We start from the raw sequence: 25,614 nt of genomic DNA, 5'->3' as shown, positions 1-25,614 counted from the left end.
AGTTATGAAATAGCAACGAAAATAATTTTATGGTTGGGGGTCAAACATGAGGAACTATATTTAAAGGGCCAGAAGGTTGAGAACCACTGCCTTAGAGGATCCTCTGGTGGGAAAATGCTAGTAATCCTATCTAATAAAAGACTAAAAGGGTAATTAACCGTACCTCCACTACGCTTCCCATTGGCTAATTAGGGTGATATGCAAATTGACTGCCAACAAAGATGGTGGTTAACCGCCAACAAAGATGGTGGTTAATTTGCATACGTAGGTACAATGATGGGAGGCGAAAGGGGAAGAACGGAAGAACAGTGATCGGAAACCCAGGCAGCAGGCAAGAGCCACGGGGGTACCACCTCGCCTGCTGCCCCGTGATCGCATGGCGATCGAAGGGAGAGAGAGCCGGGGCGCAGGCCGGGCGGCACCCCTGGGCCCAGGGGTGCCGCCCAGCCTGCTTCCCGGTGGTCGTCATGGTGATTGGAGGGAGAGAAAGCCGCATCGGGATCAGAGAGCAGGGGTGCAGGCGAGGCGGCACCCCGGCACCTGACATGCAAAGGTCAGGGATGAAATGACTTTTCCCAACCACATCTGCAAATCTCCTGGGGAAGGCATCACTGAAGAGTTCACACAACTCTCTTACTTGGCAAGGAAGAAAACAGTTGGCAATGGAAACATTCCCTTATATCAAAGTTAAGGTCCCTCTGAGTAAAAAAGAATATTTCCAACGTAAAGGAGGGAGCAGGTAAAAATAATAGGTTCTCATGACTTCCACTGAAGTTTGAGCATATGATAGAGTCAAAACGAACATACAAATTAAAGCAGACAGTGGACATTCAAATGACCCAAATCAACTGTCACTATTTGTCCCAATAGCAGCAATGCTTATGTGATAATATAGTTTAACAAACATACAAAACACGTCACATGAAAAGAGAGGTTTGGCTTCTAAAGCAAATTGAATATGTTCTTTAAAAATTCTCATGTCCTCCCCTCTGACTATAATTCTTAATTCTCCAATCAGAAAATTACCCCAGGTGATCCAGTAACATGTAGAACTCCAGTAACCTAACTTATTTAAAAAAACAAACATCCCAACCATTTTTAAATTTTTTAAATTGATATTTTAGGGTTAAAATTATAGAAGATATTTATATCCAAATATATTTTCTGAATAGAAAATATTTCAGTTTTTGATTTAAAAAAAAATAAGCATAAAAAATATATAAGTGACACATTTTCCCAAGGAACTCTGAATTAGTACCTTTCCCTCTAACTTTCTTCAAATTAAGAGAATCTATGGAGTTCCCTATACTGCACAAGTTTTAATGAAAGAAAATAAGACTTTCTAAGAGCATCAAATACAGGTTTTCTTATTTACAAACATATATACTCTTCTTTCTCTCTCTCTCTCTCTCTCTCTCTCTCTCTCTCTCTCTCTCTCTCTCTCTCTCTCATATATATATATTCTTACTGATTCAGAGAGGAAGGAAGAGGGAGAGAGATAGAAACATCAATGATGAGAGAGAATCATTGATCGGCTGCCTCCTACATGCCCTGTACTGGGGATCAAGCCCACAACCCGGGCATGTGGCCTGACCTGGAATCAAACTGTGACTTCCTGGTTCATAGGTCGATGCTAAACCACTGAGTCACACCAGCCAGGCTCAATTCTTATTTATAAATTCATTCCAAGGACATATACAGCTTGAAAAGCTTTGGAAATAGTTTCAAAAAAACTAGCTTTTAAGTAACAAGAAAACAGTTATAGAAGAAAGTTTAAATTAAAAGAAAAAAATTGTTTTAATTTATTCAAGAGTAGGAACATCCTCCATGAAAATGGATGGCTGGGTGGCCTTATCATACCTTAGGAATTCAAATGCTTTTTACAATGAAAATAAAGAAGAGTTTCATCTCATTTCTCTCCCAGTGTAGATGTCTGTCAATAGAAGGTGGACATCAATAAAAGGAGGGCTTGCACAATCAATCCAGAAAGTCAGCAATCTATGACTAATCCAGAACCGAGCATTTATCTCCTCTGCCTCACACCCTCCCTCCCAGCCAGTGAGCAAAATAATTACTCTCAAGTCAAGCTAAGTGCCCCCCAGTCAGTGGCCCAATGCTGACATACAAAGCATACAAATAATTCTCACTCTGGCATAAAAGTGACAACTTTCTTGGAAGAAAAGCAGATACTGTAAATTTCTCAAAGTCTTCCTGAAACATTTTTTAAAGTAATTTTTACTTCTTTAGAAAAAATTCATACATGGAAAACCATCTGTAATACAAGGCCCATTCTATAAAATTTTACCTGGTCCTACTCATATCTGCAATCATAACCATATTTACAGACAAATATATCTATAATAATAAAAGAGTAATATGCTAATTAGACTGGGAGACCTTCTAGGAAACCTTCCAGATGTTCTTCTGGACAAAGCCATGGTAGTGGGGCTGAGATAGAGGCATTTAGAGGCCAAGGGGGTGGGGCAGTTGTGGGTGATCAGGCCATTGGGGGTAAGCAGACCAGCAGGGGGGCTAGTTGGGGGCAAGCAGGCCATCAGTGAGTGTCAGCTGGAGGTGATCAGGATAGCGGGGGAGCAGTTTGGAGTGAGCAGGCCAGCAGGGGGACAGTTAGGGATGAGCTGGCCAGTGGGGAGGGAAGGTAAGGGGGAGCAGGCCAGCAGGGGGGGCAGTTGGGGTGATCAGGCTGGCGGGGGGGGGGGGAGCTGGGGGCGAGCAGGCCGGCAGGCAGAGTGGTTAGAGGCAATCAGGCAGGCAGGCAGGCAGGTGAGCGGTTAGGAGCCAGTAGTCCCAGATTGTGAGAGGGATGTCTGACTGCTGGTTTAGGCCCGATCCCTGTAAACTGGCAGTAGGACATCCTTCGAGGGGTCCCAAATTGGAGAGGGTGCAGGCCAGGCTGAGGAACACACCCTCCCCCATGCATGAATTTCGTGCACTGGGCCACTAGTAATATTATAAAATAGAAAATAACTTATTGACTAACACACAATTAATGGGGAAGTGAGGTTATTTAGAAAATAATGTTCTCTCAGAAATGAAGATATAGAATTTATGAAATATAATAACAATAAACTGAAATGTGATACCGTTATACCCAGGTATTTCAGGTACAAAGCAATATTTATGCAAGACTTAAAAATAATTATGAATGTATAGGTATATTAAGATTTGGGTTTCTCCCCAAATATTTTTCATATTTAATGTGGGAAGTTTATTAATTCTATAACTTTGCCATTACAGATTTCAAATGGAAGAAAGTATAATAATATTTTCATTACATTAGAGAATAAATTCAACATTTCAAATAATTTTTTAGGAAATTAACCAGGTTGCTCAGATTTCAAATACTTCTTGCCCTCTTATTTGGAGATAAGTTTTTGGGTTTCATATAATGACAAAGACAGACACTCTTGAGCTCTTTGTTCACTTTCCTTAATGAACGTAAGAAGTCTCTATTACCCAAAATCCGAGTTTCCAACATCTAAGCCATTGGCTCCTTCTTTTACTAGACATTAATTTGAGATTGAACATACTTAAAAAATACCAAAAAAAAACCAAACCCAAAACCCAAAAATCCAAACAAAAGTCCAGGGCTCTCTTTTGAAAGAATAGCCAAAAATGCAGAACTTCTCACTTGTATTCAACTATGTTTTATTTTTTAATTTTTAGTTATTGATTTTTTAGGGGAGAGAGAGAGAGAGAGAGAGAGAGAGAGAGAGAGAGAGAGAGAGAGAGAATTTGTTGCTCTACTTATTTATGCATTCATAGGTTCATTATTGCATATGCCCTGACCAGGGCATATATTATTGAATATTCAACATTGGTATCTGAACGATGCCCTAACCAACTGAACTACCCAGCCAGGCCTTCAACTATGTTGTACTCATAGAATCATTCTAACAGACTTGGTGGGCCATGGCAATTTATGGTTGCATGCACACTTACAAAATCACACACACGCACATGCGTTCACACATGCACACGCAGCACTTGTCATGTGCTCTCACCCCTCACCATCACAAACACAGAATAATCTATTATTTGGAAATTTTAAAAATTTTCTCATGGTGCTACCCAATTAGTCTCTAAAATTTGTTTTGGAAAAACAACAACTATTTCTTTGTAAAAAGAGAATGATAAATATATAACTATAACAAAACTTAAATATAAATTTTACTAATTCATGAATTCCTAAAGCCAACAAGTTATTAGCACTGTGGTGCTGGGAACTCCAGGGTCATGTCTTAATTGTGCTTAATATCTGACAGAGTAGAGAGATTTTGAACAGGGGACATGAAGTCCAAGTTCAGGATGTAGTGGGAGCATAGAGCTGAAGTACTCAGATGAAGGGCAGGAAGCATGAGGAGCCTCAGCTGAAAATGGGAGGAAAGGAGATGGTTGGGTGAAGTTCATGTGCTGCATAGATCAATAGTTTGTTCCTTCTGATTGCTGAGGAGTTCTTCATGGTATGAGTGCACCCCAGTTAGTTGAAGGACATGAGGGTTCTTTCCAGTTTGACATTATTATGAAAAAAGCTACTGTGAACATTTTTGTACAATGTAGGTATGTGTGTGTGTGTGTGTGTGTGTGTGTGTGTACATAAGTTTTATTTTTTTTTCTGAGACAAATGTCCAAGAGTACAATTGTTAGATTCTGTGATAATTACATGTTTAATTTTATAAGAAGCTGCCAACCATTTTCCAGAATGGCTATAGCATTTTACATTCCCACCTGCAAAATATGAGTGATACAGTTTCTCCAAAACCTCACAAGCATTTGGTGGTGTTACTATTTTTTTTAAAAATTTTAGCCATTCTGATAGGTGCATACTAATATCTCATTGTCATTTTAATTACCTTTTCACTGATGACTAACTAAAAATATTGGATACATTCATATGCACATTCATGTATGCACAGTGTCATGTAAATAGGATAGTTTATATGCTGGGTATTTTCTTCTGTTCATTGTATTTTTTTTACTTCTCCCATTTTGCTTGTCTTTTCCCCCATCTTCATTTTCCATCCATCTCATTATCATCTTCCCTTACCTTGTAATGCTTGTTAAAACACTCCCATTCTCTCTCTCATTTATTTTACAAAATGTGATTATTCAGTATATACATTGCTAGTTGTTTTGTTTGAAGAACTCAACTTCATAGAAATGTCTTCATGTTAATTGGTTTAATTAGAATTCTTTTTAGTGATTGCATATTATTTTAGGATAAGAATATATCATAGTTTGTTCAACTATTTCCTTTATAAACACTCAGTGGTTTTGAATTTTGTTGTTGTTACACATAACGTGCGTAAACCTACACCCTCATGTGCTGGTACAATTTTCTATATGGGATATGCTCCAAAGAGGTTCACTGGGTCAAGGGTATGCATATTAATTTCATAACAGTTGCCAGTTTTCTTGGCAAAAATAATTGAAACAACTCCCATTCCCACGAGCGATTAGGAGGCTACACTTTTACCTGTGTTTGCATTAGAAATAAATGCCAGAACTCCGTCTAATCTGGGCTTGAATCTTCTTGCTATTTTGACATCCCTGACTGCTTTATAGTCTGAGTTTTATAATTTGCAAGAAAAAGATTTTCAAATTCCTTTTTGTGTTCCAAGTCCTTTCTTTTATTCCATTGGCATGTGCCATGAAGACTTTTTTAAAAATCATGCCATTGTTTCTTAAACATAATTTGTCACTAGCTTCAAGCACACTGTTATAGCTGCACATAAAGTGTGGTTTTAACCAAAGAAATAATACTTTCACGTAAATCATAATTTAAACCAGCATTCTTCTGTATTTATATTCGGATCTAGCTTTAGCCTCACTCTTCAGAAATTCTTATCTTGGAAATTAAGGCCATTCTCTTTGAACAAAGAGCCCTTCATTTCTCAAAAAGTCTTACATGAACCATGAAACTACCTCTGCTGCCAAAAAATAAAATAAATAAATTTTAAAAAGGTTTCAACTTCAGACTTGCGGGTTACAACTCAGCCTGTATTTCTGGATTATATCAGAACATAATTCAATATCGTTCTTATCTGAAATAATCTACTCCAGTGTTGCCTATGTCTCCACAACAGGGCTCAGTACCATTTCAAAAATGGAAAATGGTACTGAAAATTGAAGCTTGAGACATATTCTATATCTTTTTTGGAAAACCAGTTTTCTGATTGTCATTGGTTTTAATATGAGACATTATTTCAGAACTCAGAAAAAGTGAGGTGGTTATAGACAGTTTGAAGATAGTTTTAAGGAGGCACAAATACATATGGATATTAAGATACGATCTTGGCAAGGTCGGGACAGGTTCTAGTACAGAATGGGGATTCCTATGACCAGTTAGCAGAGTTCTGTGCAACTCCAAAAAGTCTATTTTAAATTATGAAATGAAGTCAGATGATGAGTGAAGAAAAGTATAGTGGAAGGAATAAGCATTCAAGGAAAGAGGAACACTTTGATAAATGCTAATTGTTAAGTAAAATTGAAATACATGTAGGTGAGGAGGTATGAGCAATTTGATCTAGGCAAAGTGACATTATTGGTTTTAGAATAACATAACCTGGTATTATTTATTCCTATAAACTTTAACTATACATAAAAAAGTTTATTTTTTATTTATTTTACATTTTTAAAATATATTTTTATTGATTTCAGAGAGGAAGGCAGAGGGAGTGAGAGAGACAGAAACATCAATGATGAGAATCAGTGATTGGCTGCCTCCTGCATGCCCTCTACTGGGGATTGAGCCCACAACCTGGGCACATGCTTTTGACAGGAATCAAACCTGGAACCCTTCAGTCTGCAGGCTGCGCTCTATCCACTGAGCCAAATTGGCTAGGGCAGGGTTTATTTTTTTAAAGTACTCAATAAAGTTTCTCCTAAACACTTAGCTATTATTTTAAATTTATATTTTTCAAAAGTCTGACTGCTTTTTGCTCCTATCCATTATAAAATGAATGCACCATTTCATTACGCAAAATCTTTAAAGAATGATAACAAGACAACTAATATATGACATAGCACAGGAATTGCAAAATGAAAAATACTGCAAGTTGAAAGTAGAAACTGCCTGTGTCTCGATACTTTATGAATTGGGATGCTCAAATTCAACCTGAAAGATATTTACTTGTACAGTGGGAATCCATGAAAGCAACCAATTGCTCGAAGTCCTACCTTGAAGGGGCTGAGACAGGCCGAGCCACGCCACACTTTCTGCAAGGCAGCATGATTATGGCCAGACCAAATGCCTTCAGCTGCTACCGGCAAGAACCAGAATACAAGTCATAACCTTGCCCTAACGACATCTCCCAGGCACTGTTTACTTAATTCTCCAGGCTTGGATGAAAACCTTAAGAGGACTCCGACCACCTTGGAGAAAATCCAGACACAGACAGATAACAAAGAAGCACCAAAACGCCTGTAAGAATCACTACGCCGAGCTTCTTACTAAAATCTTCTGGGATGCATTCTCATCACAATGAGCCACCCTGTTCATCGATGTATCCTAATCCATCTGGGCCCCAGAAGCAGCTCAGCTTCCTCAAGCTGCAGACAGGGCTGTAATTGCTTACCTGACTCGCAGGCAAATGTCTTGGAGGTTTCATCATGAAAGATAATTGCCACCGCATGCTTCTTTGTCTCTCGAGGCAGTCTGGTTATATTTTTGATGTTGTGCAGTTCCGTTACCTTGAAAGAGAAATATTTAACTTAGTGTACAGTATAGGCTGTATACCAGCGTGCTTAAACAAAATGATCTCTTGCCCCCCTTTCCTGTGGATATCTGTACTCCTTTCTAATTAACTGCAGCCAAAAACAATACAGAACAGAGCAAAACGTCTTCTATGATGTCCTCAATTTTGGCCATTGTTAGATGAATTTTGATACAGTCTAAAATTATATAGACGAATAGCTCCGTGAAAGCTAGGACTCTGTGCTTTTATTAAAATTGTATCCTCTGCAGTGTGGTGATTGTTGGGGGGAGGTGGGCGAGTGGAGGTGGAAGAGGGTATAAGGGGGGGGGCGTAAATGGTGATGAAAAATATTAAATTAAAATGTGGTATCTTCTGCAAACAATAGCAGTTGTGGCACAAGGAGACTCACAATAATTTTTGTTAAATATTGATTGGATTTAATATCTCACCTCTCTCCCACCCATCATGCAAGTTGCTGGTAGGACTATTGTCAGAAGGCAACTGACACCTGTTAATTGGCAGACAAAATCATTAAAATTTTGGTGTCAACATAAGCAATGGATGTAATTTTGAGAAAAATGCACATTGTGTTCAATTTTACCTTCACTTTTTTTAATGCTTTTCCTTTGTTTATATAGGTCTGATAGTTTAACCTGCATTATTTTCCTCCTCACACAAAAAAAGCTCTTTTGACATTTCTTGCAAGCCGGGTGTATTGGCAACAAATTCTCTCACTTTTACTTGTCTGGTAAAGTTTTAAATTTGCTTCCCTGTTGAATGATAATTTTGTAAGGTACAGAATTTTAGGTTGGAGGGTTTTCTTTTCTCATAATATTAAATATTCCTCTCAACTTTCTTCTTTCTTGAATGACTTCTGAGGGGACAATGGATGTAATTTCTTTGTTCCTCTATAGGTAAGATATTTTTTCCTCTCTGGCTTCTTTCAGGAATTTTTTTCTTTATTTTCTATAGCTATAAAATAATATGCCTAGGTATAGTAGTTGTTGTTGTTGTTATTATTATTATTATTATTATTATTATTATTATTGACATTTATCCTGCTTGGTGTTCATTGGGCTTCCTGAATCTGTAATTTTGTGTCTGACATTAATTTGGGGGGAAACTATCAATCATTATTATTTCAAATATTTCTTCTGTTACCTTTTCTTCTTCTGGATTTCCCATTAGGCATGGATCACATCTCTTATAGTTGGCCCATAATCCTTGGATATTCTGTTTGTTTGTTTTTTGTCTTTAGTTTTGGAGATTGCTATTGAGATGTCTTCAAGCTCATAGATTCTTTCTTCAACCATGTCTGGTGTACTTACAAGTTCATAAAAGGCATTCTTCATTTTTGATACATTGTTTTTTATCTTTTTTTCTTTTTGTTGTGATTTTCATCTCTCTTCTAAAACTGCCCACCTGCTCTTATGTGCTATCTATTTTATCTGTTGGAGCCCTTAGCATATTAATCATAGTTGCTCTAAATTCCTGGTCTGATAATTCCAATATCCCGGCCATGTCTAGTTCTGAGGCTTGTTCTGTCCCTTCAAAATGTGTTTTTCGTCTTTTGGTATGCCTTGTCATTTTTTTCTTGAGAGCCAAATATGATGTACTGGTAAGAGAAATTGCTGCAAGTAGGCCTTTTGTAATGTGGTGGTGAGGTGTGTGGGGAAGGAGGAGCATTCTATAGTCCTATGATTAGGTGTCAGTGTTTAGTGAGCCTGTGACTCTGGAATGTGGACTTAACAAGTGTTCCTCAGTCATTCCAAACCTTAGGAGGGAGAGAATAGCTAGAGTGGGCAGGCTTGGGTATTTCCTTTGTCTTTGAAATACCTGATCACTGCTCAGTGTATTCACTTTTTCACACAGTCTTAACCTTCCTAGGAAGGATTTTGTTGAAGGGAAAAAACTTACTTCCACTCATGACTCACAATGCCATCCCAGAAGCACTATCAATCACTAACTAGTGTTCAGAATGCACAAAAATGTACAGATATATTTCATATTTTAAAAATGTTGGTCCTCCATAATTGAAGATGATGCCTCCAATGTTGATTAGAACATGGTAGTATACAAAGAATTAAGATTATCAATACATGGCCAAAAATTGGAACCATGTCATGTAAAATAATATCTGTAAAATATAACTATGTTGCTACATTTTCAAGAGCTTGATATTGTCACATTTCCTTCTAAAATCTGTAATGACCTAGACTTCTAGCCTCATAAAATAATAAGCCCGTTACTCAGGGTTGCTGTGTAGGCTGTCTGGAGGAGTTCTTTTCTCTCTCAAAATGAATTTACAGTTTTGTCACATTGCTGTAAAGTTAATTTCAATATATCCTTTGTTCATATTTGTTTTTCTCTCTACTTGTAATTATCTCATCATATAAACATGCAAAATTAAATGGCAAGATGAATGCTTTAATATACATATGTATATATGAAATACATATATATATACATATGTGCATTTATACATATACTATGTGTATTTACATACATATACTATGTATATTTACATACATATAATATATATACATACATATGTATATATATTTCCTATCTATCTACCTATCTATCTATCTATCTATCAGAAAGTGCTCACTTCCTCTTACAGGAAAGAAAATTTAGACACCAATATCTGAGGATTAATACCCTGGAGAGAAAGATGAGAATGCTTTTTTGGAACAATGACTCACATACAGTATTATATTTAAAGTACATTAAAGCATGTTCTCAAATAAAGTTAAACTCCTGAATTTTTAAATGATTTGATAATTGACTCAAGTAACATTTAAGCCAAATTTTGTTCTAACATAGTAAATTGAAGCTATATTTGAAAAATATATTGTTTTCAAGCATTATTAATTTTAATTAAACAAAGGATCTTAAGTAGAGTCTAAAAGCAGTGAAGATTTTGTGTTCCTTAAGAATTTATGTCAGGAGAGTATAAAAGTGATCCACTGCTATATAAGATACATTGTATGTCATATCTAGTTGTACAAAAGAATATAAAAACATTTATTCTGCTCGAGGACCTTTTTCAAGCATCTTTATTTACAATATAAAAAATATTAGAACATATATTATGGATTCCATCTTTTTGTTTTCTCCTAGTAAAAACCAAGAAAACAAACTAATAGGTAGCTTATCCATATGCAGCCAGCACTAGAGCTTCTCTAACTTCTGAGCCTTGGGCAATCTGACAGATGATGTAGTTCAAAAAAAGGGTTTGCTCTTCTGTAAAATTTACATTTAGAAATGCAGACAACCTCTTCAAGCACACATCGTTACACTGGTTTCCAGAACAGTGCTAAGCTTTCTGTTGATCATTAGTGTGATGCCATCCACTTCAGTGTGCCCTAAGACATGTTAAAGAGATGTCAGGAAATCGTGCTCATAAGGAGCATAAAATTCTACTTCTCACCTGTCTGGGTTAGGAAGTTCAAGTGTTATACTATATTACAAAATGTTTTAAAATCATACCAGAAGGTTCTCTAAGGACTTTATATATCTTTGGAACTGTCCCTCTTCAATTCAATAGATACTTAAAAAAACATTTTGAATCATACCAATCAAGGTCAAAATCTTATATATTTTGATCTCCTATCCTCACCTTTTACTCTCAGTACTATATGGATTTACCATCCAGAAGAAAACTATTTTCATAGATGAGGACAACTTTTAAAATGATGTTTCTTTATGTTTTCAAATAAAAATGTTATTAGTCTAAAACCAGTCAATGTGACATAAAAATCATTACCAATATTTACGAAGACTATGAAACCTATAGTATTTCAATATATATGTCAATTAGTGTATTATTTAATAATGTAATATGTATTTTTGAAATGTTGATTTTTCACATGGTTATAAAGGCACAAAATATTAATTAAAGTTTATTAAAAGCATTAAAATAAATACTTTAAATAAATATAAAATTAACAGAATTTAAATGAAGGAAACATTAGTTGAAAATGATTCAGGTTGTTTATATGTAAGTCAAGAAATACCATAATTGACAATTACTGAGGTCTATTGAGTTGATACAATTAAAACCAAAATGTAAATATACCTAGATAATGACTTTGCTAACTGGTACAATTTAAATTTTTTTTCAAGGAGCAATCTCTAAGGAATTCGTGGTGTGAAAGTCAAATTGTTCAAAGATGAAAACACATAAACCCATAACCTTTTTTCCATAGGATTTCATTATGTATAAATCACGGTGATAAACCCTATGATAGAGTTAAAAACAGAGCCGAAGAAGCATAGAGGGAGAAGACCTGTTGAGACATTCTTTGGAGATACTTCAGGTTCCATTTCAGATCAACACAATAATGAGACTATCTCCATAAAGGGAGTCACACATTTTTCTGTTCAAGTTATGTTTACCCTAAAGAGATGTATGCAATATTATGCCTTAAATATGCACATACTTTAATTAAAATACTTTATTGCTAAAAAATACTAACCATCATCTGAACCTTCTGTGAGTCATTATCTTTCTGCTGGTGCAGTGGTTCTCAACCTTCTGGCCCTTTAAATACAGTTCCTCATGTTGTGACCTCCAACCATAAAATTATTTTCATTGCTACTTCATAACTGTAATTTTGCTACTGTTATGAATGTAAATATCTGATATGCAGGATGGTCTTAGGTGACCCCTGTGAAGGGGTCATTCGACCCCCAAAGGCATCGTGACCCACAGGGTGAATGGTTTTGCCTTGATGTTGATTGTTGCTGACTGAGCAAGGTGGTGGTTGCTAAAGGTTGGGGTGCCATTGTTATTTTAAGATACCAATGGCATTTGCTGCATGGATCAACTTCTTTTTTTACCCACTTTGTTCAAAATTTGGAGTAAATCCTCTCAAACCTTCTTTCTGCTTTCTCAGCTAAATTTATGCAATATTCTAAATCCTTTGTTGTCATCTTTACCAGGAGCAGATGCCATTTCAAGAAGCCACTTTCTTTTTTCATTCATTAGAAGCAACTTCTCATCCATTAGTTTTATTTTTGTCACATCTTTAGGCTCCTCTTTCAATTCTAGTTCTCTTGCTATTCCCACCACACCTGCAGTTATTTCCTCCACCGAAGTCTTGAACCCCTCTAAGTCATCCATGAAGGTTGGAATCCACTTTTTCCAAACCCTGTTAATGTTGATATTTTTACCTCTTCCATGAATGTCTCTTAATAGCATCTAGAATGGTGAATTCTTTTCAGAAAGTTTTCAATTTACTTTGCCTAGATCCATGGGTTGCAGAAAGGATGTTGTGTTAGCAGGCATAAAATCAACATTAATCTTATACATCTCCAGCAGGGCTCTTGGGTGACCAGGTGCATTGTAAATGAGCAGTAATATTTTGAAAGGATTTTTTTTCTTTTTCTGAGCAGTAGGCCTCAGCAGTGGGCTTAAAATATTCAGTAAACCATGTTGTAAACAGATGTATTGTCATCTAGGCTTTGTTGTTCCATTTATAGAGCACAAGCAGAGTAGATTTAGCATAATTCATAGGCCTTAGGATTCTTGCAATGGTAAATGAACACTGTCTTCACCTTTAAAGTCACCAGGTGTCTTTTGAGGCTTTGAAGCCAGGCATTGCCTTCTCTCTAGCTGTGAAAGCCCTAGATGGTGTTTTTCCAATATAAGGCTGTTTTGCCTACATTGAAAATCTGTTGTTTAGTGTAGCCACCTTCATTAACTATCTTAGCTAGAGCCTCTGGATAACTTGCTAGTTTCCAGCTCAGAACTGGATGCTTCACCATGCACTTTTATGTTACAGAGATGATGTCTCACCTTAAACCTCATGAACCAACCTCTGCTAACTTCAAACATTTCTTCTGCAGCTTCCTCAACGCTCTCTCTGCCTTTATAGAACGGAAGAGAGTTGGGGCCTTGCTCTGGATGAGGCTTTAACTTAAGCGAATGTTGTGGCTGGCTTGATCTAGCCAGACCACTAAATTGTTTTCTATATCAGCTATAAAGCTGTTTGGCTTTCTTATCATCTGTGTGTTCATTGGAGTAGCATTTTTAATTTTCTTCAAGAAATTTTCCTTTGCATCCACAACGTGGTTAACTGGCTCAAGAGGTTTAGTACAAGAGATTTAGAGGACTGTCTTGGCTTCTACCATGCCTTCCTCTCTAGCTTAATCAGTCCTAGATTTCATTAAAATAAGAGACATGTGACTCTTCCTTTCTCTTGGACACATAGAGGCCATTGTAGGGTTATTAATTGGACTAATTTCAATATTGTCCTGTCTTAGGGATTAGAGAGACCAGAGGAGAGGAAGAGAGATGGGGGGATGGCTGGTTAATAAAGTAAGAACACATAATATTTATGGATTAAGTCACCATTTTTATGGACACATTTTGTGGTGCCCCAAAATAACTACAATAGAAACATCAAAGATCACTGATCATAGTCCTGGCCAGGTAGTTCAGTTGATTAGAGCATTGTCTCAATATGCCAAGGTTGTGGGTTCAATCCCCAGTCAGGGCACATATAAGAATCAACCAATGAATACATAAGTGGAACAACAAATCAATGTTTTTCTCTCTCTTTCCTTTCCTCTCTCCCTTCCTCTCTCTAAAATCAATCATTTAAAAAGGGCAATAAACAAAGAAATCTTTAAAAAAGATCACTGATCACCATAAAAAATATAATAACAAACTTTAAAATATTGAGAATTATTAAAATGTGACACAGAGACATGAAGTGGACAAATGATGTTGGAAAAATGGCACCAATAGACTTGCTGGATGCAGGGTTGCCACAAACTTTCAATTTTTAAAGTACACAATATCTGTGAAGCACAATAAAGTGAAGTAAAATGACATATGTCTATATTTCTGCGGCCGCTTTGTGAACATGGCCCCGGACTTTAAAACGTAATTAAAAATGTACATATAAACAGCTTCCAAGGCTTACTCTCCTGCTGCACTTTGTGGATTATATATTTTAGTGGTGATCACCATAAGAAATATTATAACATATATTATTCAATATTTATTTAGCTATGTGCTTAAAATTTAATAAACTCATTTTATAACATAAATGACATTTTAAAATAAAAATTTCCCAAATAGGTGAAAAGTGGCAATATTTTTACATTTTTGCAAAACTCTTAATGTCTGGCTTAAAAAAGTCAGTTTGATACTTATATCTTCTTCTGAATTCAATCTGTTATGACATATAGTTTTAAATACATACAGAAAATAAGGCCTCATACAGACACCAAGTTGTAAAAGATAAGAATAATTTAAAAGCATTTTCAGTTAACTATGGTTATTCCTTGGTTCTATCTCCAAATTTGACAAATGTTTTCTTAAAGGTCATTGCCTTGGGGAGTCTGACATCACATCAGACAATTTTTATACTCTGTTACATTAAAATCCATGAGTCTATTTTCAACTTTGTTGGGATAATATTGGTTTACTAATTTATAAAGATCTTACAAATGTTGACATATTTCACTATCAATATAAAAATATACATTAATATCACCTTTTGGTTTCCATAGAAAAATCTGTAGCTTTTGAGAAGTAGTCAAGCTCAAGAATGCAGACACAAGTTTCTTGTATTTTAATTTTCACTTGAAAATTTAAAATTTACTTTGTTAATAAATACTGTATTTTCCCCCTTGAAGACAGGCTCATTTAGTTCATATATGAGAGGATATCTGACAAATACCAAAGTATGAATAACCATAGTTTGTCAAACACCCTCTTATTAAAGCAGGTGTTCTTTGAAAAAAATTAGCTATTTTGCTTGTAACTTCAGCAATCACACAAGTGTTCCTTCTGGAGATAGCCACTGCCTGTTAGTATGTAGCAGAAGAGTTTTAGGTGTTCCTACCATGGTTTTCCAATAGCATATTAAAAAGATGTACTTAAGAATTTAGATTTAATAAAATTAAAAATTTTTATTGCTTCATCAAAGTCATTCTTAAGTAAAATGAAAATAAAATCAGCATATATATATATATATATATATATATATATATATATTATATATATATATTTCCTTGTTTATTTACTTATTTGGGTGTGTGCATAATGGCATAAATACAATAACCTTAGTATCACTTATTTTTCTTTTTGTTCCCTGAGCTTTGGTATCATTGCCCAGATCAATGTCAAGGAGCCTTTCCCTATGTTTTCTTCCAGGATTTTTATGGTTTCTGGCTTACAATTAAGCCTTTAATTCATTTGGACTTGATTTGTGTGTGGTGTAAGAGCAAAAATTCAATTTCATTATTTTGCATGTGCACATCCAGTTTTCCCAACATTTATTGTAGAGACTATCCTTTCCCCATTGTATATTTTTGAAACTCTAGTTGAAAATCAGTGGACCATGTTTGGATTTATTTCTGGTTCTCTATTCTGTTCCACTGGCAAATGTGTCTGTTTCTATGTTATCATCAGACTGATTTGATTACTATAATGAGGAGAAGGCATCTCCCTCACTTTTGCCAGCCTAAAAATTCCCTTCCCAAATGAAAGATAAAACGAAAATGTAAATGGCATGCCACTAGAGTTAGAGCTCAACTCAGAGTCATTCCAGGTGCACGTGAGCTGGTCACAGGAGCTTATTCAAAGCAGAGCATGTTCTCCAGCTGGTCACACAAGAGAAAGTCAGAGCTTGGGAAGGATTTGATGTGCCATTAATGTCCCAGAGAGGGACAAAATCAAATATGTCAAGGACAGAGGGCAGCCCCTTCTTGACAGCCAGCAGGAACACAGGGGCCTCAGTGCAATGTCTGTGCAGGACCGAATGAGCCAGCTCCAGGCCGAGCTTGGAAGCAGAGTTTTCTCCAGAGCCACCAAATAACAATTCAGTCTGACTGACACATTGACCTTGGGCTCTTGAAACTCAGCAGAGAATACAGACAAGCTTGACCTTCTGACCTACAGATCTACAGGTTCAGAAATGAGTGTTTTTTTGAGCCTCTGAGTTGTGGTCATTTGTTACCGAAAAAGAGAAAATGACAATAGTACTCCAATTATTGTTAGTGACCTAACTGCATGAAAGATCCAACCTTTGGGGATAATGATGGGTTTGACCACCTCAGTTTACTTGCAAGATGAAAGTGGAAGAACAGGTAGGGAAGTTGATTTTGGCCCAGCTCTAAGAGAAGGAGAATATCATGGTAGCCCACACTTAGGAGGACAATGTTCTCTATACCAACACAAATATTTTAGAAAAATAAAAGGATTAGAGGAGAAATCCAGGCTACTGAAAATCAGGCTAAATTTAATGTTATGCATTGGGTATATAAATATGATTAACTTGATTCAAAGATATAGAAAAAGAGAACTACATGAGAATAGTTGCATTTTAAAGCAAACACTGTAAACCTCTCTTTCTGTTTCTAAATAGCCGAAAGGAAAAAAAGACCACCTTATTTCCCTGAATTTCTTACCTTAGTAGAAGAAATGTAATAGTTAACATCAAAAGAAGTAATTTAATTGAATCTCAAAATTCATGGTTCCCAAATTAAAAACCTGTTCTCTAATCAATAAAATCAGTTTAAGTAGCTGTTATTGGTTTATAACCTAGGTTTGTTAATGGTTAATTAGAATGTCAACTTTGTTTTTTATAGAAGTATTAGATGTAAAAAGGCTTTAAATGTTAAAATATATAAACTTGAACTAATATGAAACAGCATTGTTAATTATGAAATAAAAGTTGCTAAATAGATATTTAGAGTGAGGCACAAAGTATTAATTCATGAATGAATTCTCACTGAAGTAATTTTCAAATTGTATGTTGAACATAAATATGCATTTAATACTTGAAATACCCCATATAATAAAAGCCTAATATGCTAAGTGTCTGGTTGACTGGTTGGCCATTCAACCAATCAAAGTGTAATATGCTAATGAAATGCTAAGGCCACTCAACCGCTCACTACGACATGCACTGATCACCAGGGGGCAGATGCTCCGACCAGTAGGTTAGCTTGCTGCTGGGGTCTGGCCAATCGGAACTGAGCAAGATGAGCTGAACACACCCTGGAGCCCTCCTGTGGTCCCTCCCTGGCTGGCCAACCTCTCGCAACCCTTCCTGGCCCTGATCATGCACTCGTAGTGTCCCTCGGCCTGGTCTGCACCCTCTTGCAATCTGGGACCCCTCAGGGGATGTTGGAGAGCTGGTTTTGGCCCGATCCCACAGGCCAGGCAGAAGGACCCCACTGGTGCACAAATTCGTGCACTGGGTCTCTAGTAATATGTAATTTTCCATTAATGGCAGAAAAACAATTTATCCTCACTGAAGCATTACAGAATAAGCTTTCCTCCTATCCCATTTGTCAGAATTTGCACAATTGGCCAGATTTCTTAATGAGCAGAAAAAGAGATTTTTAAAAATCAAAAATGTACTGATGATATTCTGCATTAACAATTAAGAACATTGGGTATCAATCCACTAAATAAATGTAAAAATACTTCAGAAAGAATGGAAATGATGTCATAACAGACATTATTGAATATTATTTCCCAAATTACTATCTGATTTGTCATGTAAAATGACTTGTTTGAAATTACAAGTTACTTTATCATGCAAATTGGTTTCAATATTTTTCTAAAGTTGGTATGAATTATTTCCCTGGTTTCAAAGATGCAAAATAGAAGGCAGTAATGACTTGTACAACTATAGTCATTTTACATTTTACATATTCTCTAACATGAAATTATCATCTTACTTTGTGAGCTACAATATTTTTTACAATTTACAGAGAGGAAAATTAGAGCAAGATATTGTTTAAATCATACCATGTTTTCCTCTGATGTAGTACCATTATGGACGACTACCTCACACACACGCAAGTGGATAGTTTTAAGAAGTAGAATAATGATTAATTTTACCAACATAAATCATACTTCTATATTCTTTAAGTCAAGCCCAGACCAAATCCTATTTTCTAAGTCTGACTCCTTATTTCTCAGTGAACAGATAGATATCTGTTGTGGAGGAATAGGTTATAAACTAAAATCCTGATTGCTGAGTGCTCTATTTTCTGTAGCACCCTTAAGCAGCACAGAGTCATTCTTAATGGAAGATATCTTACTTAGATGCTGTAAAGTTTTAATTGACCTTGATTTAAATATTGCAAAGATCACTTTAATTCTGGGAGTTTCCTCTGAGTTTGAGATCACAACTTTGCTGATCCCCTCCACCTGAAGGTCTTAACTCCTGCTCATTCCTGCTCATCATCAGCTTTAGAGTTGTCTATTCACAACAAACTGACCACTGTTGGAGGCTCTACACAGAAGTGCACAATGCCATGGGCATTTCCCCATCCTTTTCATGATATAAAAGACCAACTTTTCATATTCCAGTTCTTAGAGTCTTCCCTGAGTGACTAGCATGTGATCAGATAATATGAGTAAAACAATCAAGAATGGATTAACATGTGACTGTCCCAGGAACTAATGTGTGTGTTAATAGGAGCTTTGTTCAGGAAACTGAGACTTCTTCAAGATAAGGGATTACAAAAGGATGGAGGAATGAATGGATGAATGAATGAATGAATGAATGAATGAATGAATAAGATGCCTTCATCTGAATAAGTGACTATCACTCTGGGAACTTCCAGAAGGTATTTGAAGAGACACCAAGCCTTAGAACACCCTTCACATCACACCAAGTGCATGCCTTTCTAAGCACATAGCCATTGGAATAAAAATGAAAATATTCAATATAACACACTGTACACATGTGCTGTTTTCACACTTCCAAATTATTTTGCTTCTATTGTTAAGGATAAGCTATATTTGCAGGTGGCTGTTCTTCATAAGGATGCCTTACTCTTTTTCCCAACTTTCTCAGACATTTGCTTTACATAAAGATAAATACTGACAACTCCAAATAAGAGTAAAGCAGATGAATTAAAATGATGCTTTTGATGTCAGAATACGGGGATTTAGAAGTAAGGCTGGTACCTGTAATACAGGCATCATTTTTCTGGCGTCAAGTGTTCAGCACTGGAATGTCACATAGTTTTGTCTTCATTCATCCTTTTATGGAACTTTATTTATATTTTCCTCCCTACAGATAGCCCTCATTTTTATTTCATTAAAATAAATATAAACTGTTTCTTTTTTCTTTTGCTCAGAAAATTAGGGAAAATTTATTAGCTGATTCTATGTAAATTGCTTTAGTTCAATTTTCATTGAGGATAAGTTTGTTTTGAATATCTCTGACAATTATATACAGCTAAACTTTCAAACCTAATACATTTTTAATAACTTCCTTCAGCAGCTAGTGATTTGAATTTCAAATTCCTTCCTAGCAAGAAGTAAAAAAAAGTATATACCATTTTACAGCAGTTTTATATAAGAACTGATTTATGCAGCAAGCTCTGTCTCACAGTAAACATATGAAATGTCTAAATGAGACCATTAATACTCAGAAGTTTTATAATAGGTATGCTTCAGATAGAGCATAGCACAAAGTTAAAGTTGGCTAAGAAAGAATTGTGTCATTAGCTTCTTTTTCAGAAGTCCCTCATTTAGGCTGGAAACATTTCACTCATTTGATTGATTATTGTAATTTATTGTGATGGAGCGCTATAGCAGATTTTAGGGCATATCCAAATAACTGACTAATCAAAACTTTAAAATATTTAACATTAGCAAATAGAACAATTTGGGAAATTCATATTAGTCCATTTCTTCAAGCCATCTTAAAAGTGAAGAGACCCTCCTTCCCCCCAATTCTGTACTGACCATTAATTGCCCAAAAGAAAACAAAGACTGAAGTATGCCAGCCTTGTTCATAAAGAGATCTTCCTTTATCTACCTGTCAGAGGGAACTAGATATACATTCTAAGGGGAAAAAAAGAAAAAAACCCAGTGTCCCAGAGCTAGTGAAGATTGTAGAAAGAAGAAAAGTAGTGATATTAATACAAATATTTTGGTTAGAATGGTTCATAGACATCGCAAATTGAATATACACAGAGTGAAATCTTTCGCTTATTTACACAAAGTCTACAATAAAACAGCCAGTTAGAAGGATTAGGAAAACTTGCTAAAATAAAATGAAAATAAGAAAAGGGGTCATGTACATAATTTTCCTGAAAACAACCCTTAAGATTTATTATTATTGTCATATCAGAATAGGTCTAACTTCACCATTTTAGTTCACAATCTTTCAAAAAAAAATCATGAAAGAAAATTTATATTACTAGGAAAAGGAATTAGCTTCCCAAAATGCTATAAAGAATAAGTTATAATAATAAAAACTTCAATCTTCACATGAGAAAGGTAAATTTTAGTTGTCACATATACTGAATCTAATTATTAAAATGCTCTTGGGAGCTTCAAGTTACAGTCAATGACATCTGTTTCACTATTTATTAAAAAATTAACAATTTCTATTCTTATTGCACTCCCCTGGGTCTTATGCTGCTTAATTTTCACTGTGTGGAGAGAGAACACTCACACATATAAAGTGTGCATGTGTTTGGAGTATTAGTCGTAGTGTTAATTTTATCCAACCTATTTAGATCTGCACTCATTCTATTCCTTCCTTTTTGTTAGACTCATCTCTGGGTCTGTGAAAGACCAAACCCTATAACTACACAGAAAATTTCTAATCATCACATTTTTGGTCTCCTAGACCATTAGTGTTGGCATACAGGTATATAACAATGTATATCATATTTAAAAATCATATCTTCTACCTATCTTGTCTCAATTTTACAGTAAAACTTCTTGAAATAAATTGTTTGAGTAGCTGTCCCTTCCTCACTTCTCATTCTCCTCTAAGTCTCTTCAAGTGAAATTAGTCCCCATATTTCACTGAAATAGCTCTTGGCAAAGCCACCCACAGCCTTCATGTTTTAAGTCTAATGGTTCCTTCTCAGTCAAATTTCTCAGTCTCTCAAACTAGATATAGATGACCTCTTGCTCAATTCTTTTGCACAGTTTTCTCTTGCTTTCCAGTGATTTACTCTAATGTAATTCTTCCCTCTTACTTCCTGTTTTTCTCAGATTTCTATTCCAGTGTCTCTGCCTCAGCTAATCCTCTAAATGTTGGGAGTGTTAATTATCTCCTCTTTCTTCATTCTCTCCCAAGGACGTTTTATCTAATGCTACAGAATAAAGTACTACCAAGATGCCAATGACAGAAATGAATAACTCTATCAATGACATTTCCCCCATCTAAGCCCTCATTTGTTTGTCTAATTAGCTACTTGACATTTTAATATGAATGTGTAATAGATCTTTCAAATTTAACATGTAGGATGTGAAAGCTTGTGAATTTTACTCAATGTCTGCTCTTCTAGTCTTCCCCATCTTCATAAATCGCACCACCTGCATCTCTGCTGCTGAAGCCCAAACTCATGAGTTGCCCATGAGTCCTACCTATACCCAACATCTAACTAACCCCTTACTATCCCAACATTTGTCCTCTGACCTCCAACATCAATACTCCTATTTTCACTCAAGTCACCATTACATCTTTGCTACAACTTACCAGATGCCAAGTAAAGTTATATGCTTAGCTATAAAATTCCATTTATTTAGTTATATTTAATCTCATTATGTCTATAGTATCATTTATTCCTTACAATAATTCTCTTTGGTAGGCACTATTATAATCTTAATCTGTCAGAGGAAAAAAATGTAGGTGCATAGAGATTAAATAGCTTATGCAAGTTCACACAGATGTTAAATTTGGGAATAGGAATCTTTACTGATTAATCAGACATCCTACCAACTGTTTCAAAATTCTGAGTTCTTATCATGAATCCTCCTCAGTACTATCAAATACTTAACTTTGTTGTAATATTGTCACCAAAGATAACTTTAGGCAGCATATTTAGCATCATTCTAGGGTTATTTCTTACATACTTATAATTCTGTTTTCTTATGTATTGAGTAGAGGTCCGGTGCATGAAATTAGTGCATGGCAGGGGCAGGGGTCCCTCAGCCCGGCCTGCACTCTCTCGCAATCCGGGACCCCTCGGGAGATGTTGACTGCCAGATCCCTGTGGGATTGGGCCTAAACTGGCTGTCAGACATCCCTCTCACAATCCGGGATTGCTGGCTCCTAACTGCTCGCCTGTCTGCCTGACTGATCACCTCAAACCATTCTTCCTGCCTGCCTCATTACCCCTAACCCCTCTGCCTGCCTGCCTGATCACTCCTAACCACTTGCCTGCTTGCCTGATAGCCCCTAACCACTCACCTGCCTGCCTGATTGCCCCTAACTGCCTCTGCCTCAGCCCCTTCCTCCACATCTGGAATGACATCTGGAAGGTCGTTCAATGTCCAATCTAATTAGCATATTACACTTTTATTATTTTAGATGTGAGAGAGAGAAAGGGGGAGAGAGAAACATTGATTTGTTGTTCCATTTATTTATGCATTCATTGGCTTCACAGAGGATCAAGCCTGTAACCTTGGGGTATCCAGACCATGCTCTAACTAACTGAGGTACTTGCTGAAGGCTCATTCTTAAGAAATTGACATTTCATTCACAGAATTTCTGCCACATCTCTACACATCAGCATATTTAATGATCTCTGACTTGGTAAGGCTATAAACAGTAAATGTTGTATCCGTTAAAAGGGTCTTTAGCATTATTAACTCAAGCCCTAAAAGTTTTATCTCCTAAATATCACCGATAGTTTAAATCAAAGTAACAAATGCACAACTAACCTGAACAGAGGGAAAATGCTTACTCAGCACCTTGGGAAATGATCTGGCTGAGTTATGAGTCATCTCATTTTGCAAAGCAGCAATAAAAATGAGTCTTTCATTTTTGCAGAGGTACCTCTGGCATTTACAGCAGATGATTAAAATAAAGGAGAAAAATAACTTTTGCATTTTATTGGAACGGAGACATTTTACCCTGGCCATGCATTTTTCCCTTGCAGATTTCATTTATCAAAAGAAATGTCTCCTCAAGCTGTTGCCAAGGGTCTAGTTATTCCCCAGCAACTCCCAAGACTGAAACTTACTTTATGGAAGTTTCTAAAATACGCTGCCTTTTCGTCTGGAAATTTTTCTAGCCTTCTGGGTCCTTTACTGGAAGCCTTTTTGAAAACCAACCAGCATCGTCTGAAAATCTGAAAGGAAATAAAGAAATCTTATTACCCATTGCTTTACAAGAGTTTAATAGCATCAGGAATTTATCTATTCAATTAATACATTGGGAATAATTTTTTTAAATGCACTTGAAAAGGAACAATGTAGTACAATACAAAACAGAGAAAAAGCTCTTGGCAACAGATGTTCGGCATATCCATAACCATTATGGACATTTGCATATGTTGTAAAAATCATTGCTTGCACCAATATATTTTAAAGGTTTCAAATAATTCCGATAATTTTGAGAATTATTTTACATACCACTAGACAAAACTGTTGAAATAAGCCATTGAATACAAATGAGTTCCCGCTAATTTCACAATGGTTTGAATATTGTTAATCAATACAGCTATTTATACATCTCAATACACAGCTACCAAAATTTATTTTATTTTACTTTTTACATTTTTTGAAGGATCATTTTACTTTTGAGAGAAAACAAATAATTATCTGACCATCATGCTGATTATTTCATGCAATCAAAGCAGGTTCTAAAATATTCTTTAATTGGTCCACTCATCTGGTAACCAGTTTACTGCATGAATTCAACTTTTTAATTTTTCTAATAGATTATTATTTTATACAAAACTAGAGGCCCGGTGCACAAAAATTTGTGCACTGGCAGGGGGGGGGGTGGGGGGGGTTGGGGGTGGTGTGTGTCCCTCAGCCCGGCCTGTGCCCTCTTACAATCTGGGACCCTTCGGGAGATAACGGCCTGCTGGCTTAGGCCCGCTCCCAAGTGGCAGAGGGCAGGCCCAATCCCCAGGTGCCTGCCCTGCAGCCCCTGGTCGGGCTAAGAGGAGGGCCGATTGGGGAGTTGGAGCACCGCCCCCTGTCATGCACAGAGCAGGGGGGATCAGGAGGTTGCGATGCCACCCCAGTCACTCTCAGCGTAGGGCCGATTGGGGGGTTGGGGCGCTGCCCCCTGTCACACTCAAGGCAGGGTCGATGGGGAGGTTGCGACGCCACCCCCTGTCACGCACAGAGCAGGGCGGATCAGGGGGTTGTGGCGCCACTCCTGTCACATACAGAGCCGGCTGATCAGAGGGTTGGGGCGCTGCCTTCTGTCACGCACAGAGCAGGGCTCATCAGGGGGGTTGGGGCTCTGTACCCTGTCACACACAGAGCAGGACTGATCAGGGGGTTGGGGAGCTCCCCTCTGTCACACACAGCACAGGGCTGATCAGGGGGTTGGGGAGCTCCCCCCTATCAGGCACAGAGCAGGGCCGATCAGGGGGTTGGGGCGCCTTCCCCTGTCATGAACAGAGCAGGGCGGATAAGGAGGTTGTGGCCCCACCCCCTGTCACACACAGAGCTGCAGGGCTATCAGGGGGTTTGGGCACTGCCCCCTGTCACGCTGCTCCAGGGGCCAGGAGGTCTCACGGCTCCACTGATCCCAGTGCCAGGAGGCCTCGTGGCTCCGCTGATCCCGGTGCTGGGAAGCCTCGCGGCTCCGCTGATCCCAGTGCTGGGAGGCATATTACCCTTTTACTATATAGGATAGAGGCCTGGTGCATGGGTGGGGGCCGGCTGGTTTGCCCTGAAGGGTGTCCCGGATCAGGGTGAGGGTCTCGCTTGGGTGCCTGGCCAGCCTAGATGAGGGGATGATGGCTGATTGCAGCTGGTCACACACCCTTCAGGGTGGGGGTCCCCACTGGGGTGCCTGGCCAGTCTGGATGAGGGGCTGAGGGCCATTTTCAGGCTGGTGGGTGACTGAAGCTCCCAACCTCTCCTTTTTTCTTATTTTTTATTATTATTCTGGGATTTATTTACCTTCTATGGCTGTCA

General features: G+C 37.1%; 1 protein-coding gene across 2 annotated transcripts in view; it reads right to left on the bottom strand.

The window, feature by feature from the left end:
• The window catches only part of DOK6 (docking protein 6), a 247,369-nt gene that overhangs the window by 145,991 nt on the left and 75,764 nt on the right, over window positions 1–25,614 (bottom strand). For both annotated transcript variants that reach the window (XM_059706350.1, XM_059706349.1), the window contains exons 2-3: window positions 23,697–23,804; window positions 7,599–7,713 (exon numbers count right to left, since the gene is read on the bottom strand). In XM_059706350.1, the coding sequence (XP_059562333.1) occupies window positions 7,599–7,713; window positions 23,697–23,804 (223 nt within the window). The remainder of the gene's footprint in view (window positions 1–7,598; window positions 7,714–23,696; window positions 23,805–25,614) is intronic.

Source organism: Myotis daubentonii, chromosome 8 (genome assembly GCF_963259705.1).
Source record: "Myotis daubentonii chromosome 8, mMyoDau2.1, whole genome shotgun sequence".
In the NCBI taxonomy this organism is placed as follows: Eukaryota; Metazoa; Chordata; class Mammalia; order Chiroptera; family Vespertilionidae; genus Myotis; species Myotis daubentonii.
Note: the sequence above shows the minus strand (reverse complement) of the source record. Positions and strands in the feature narration are given on the sequence as shown.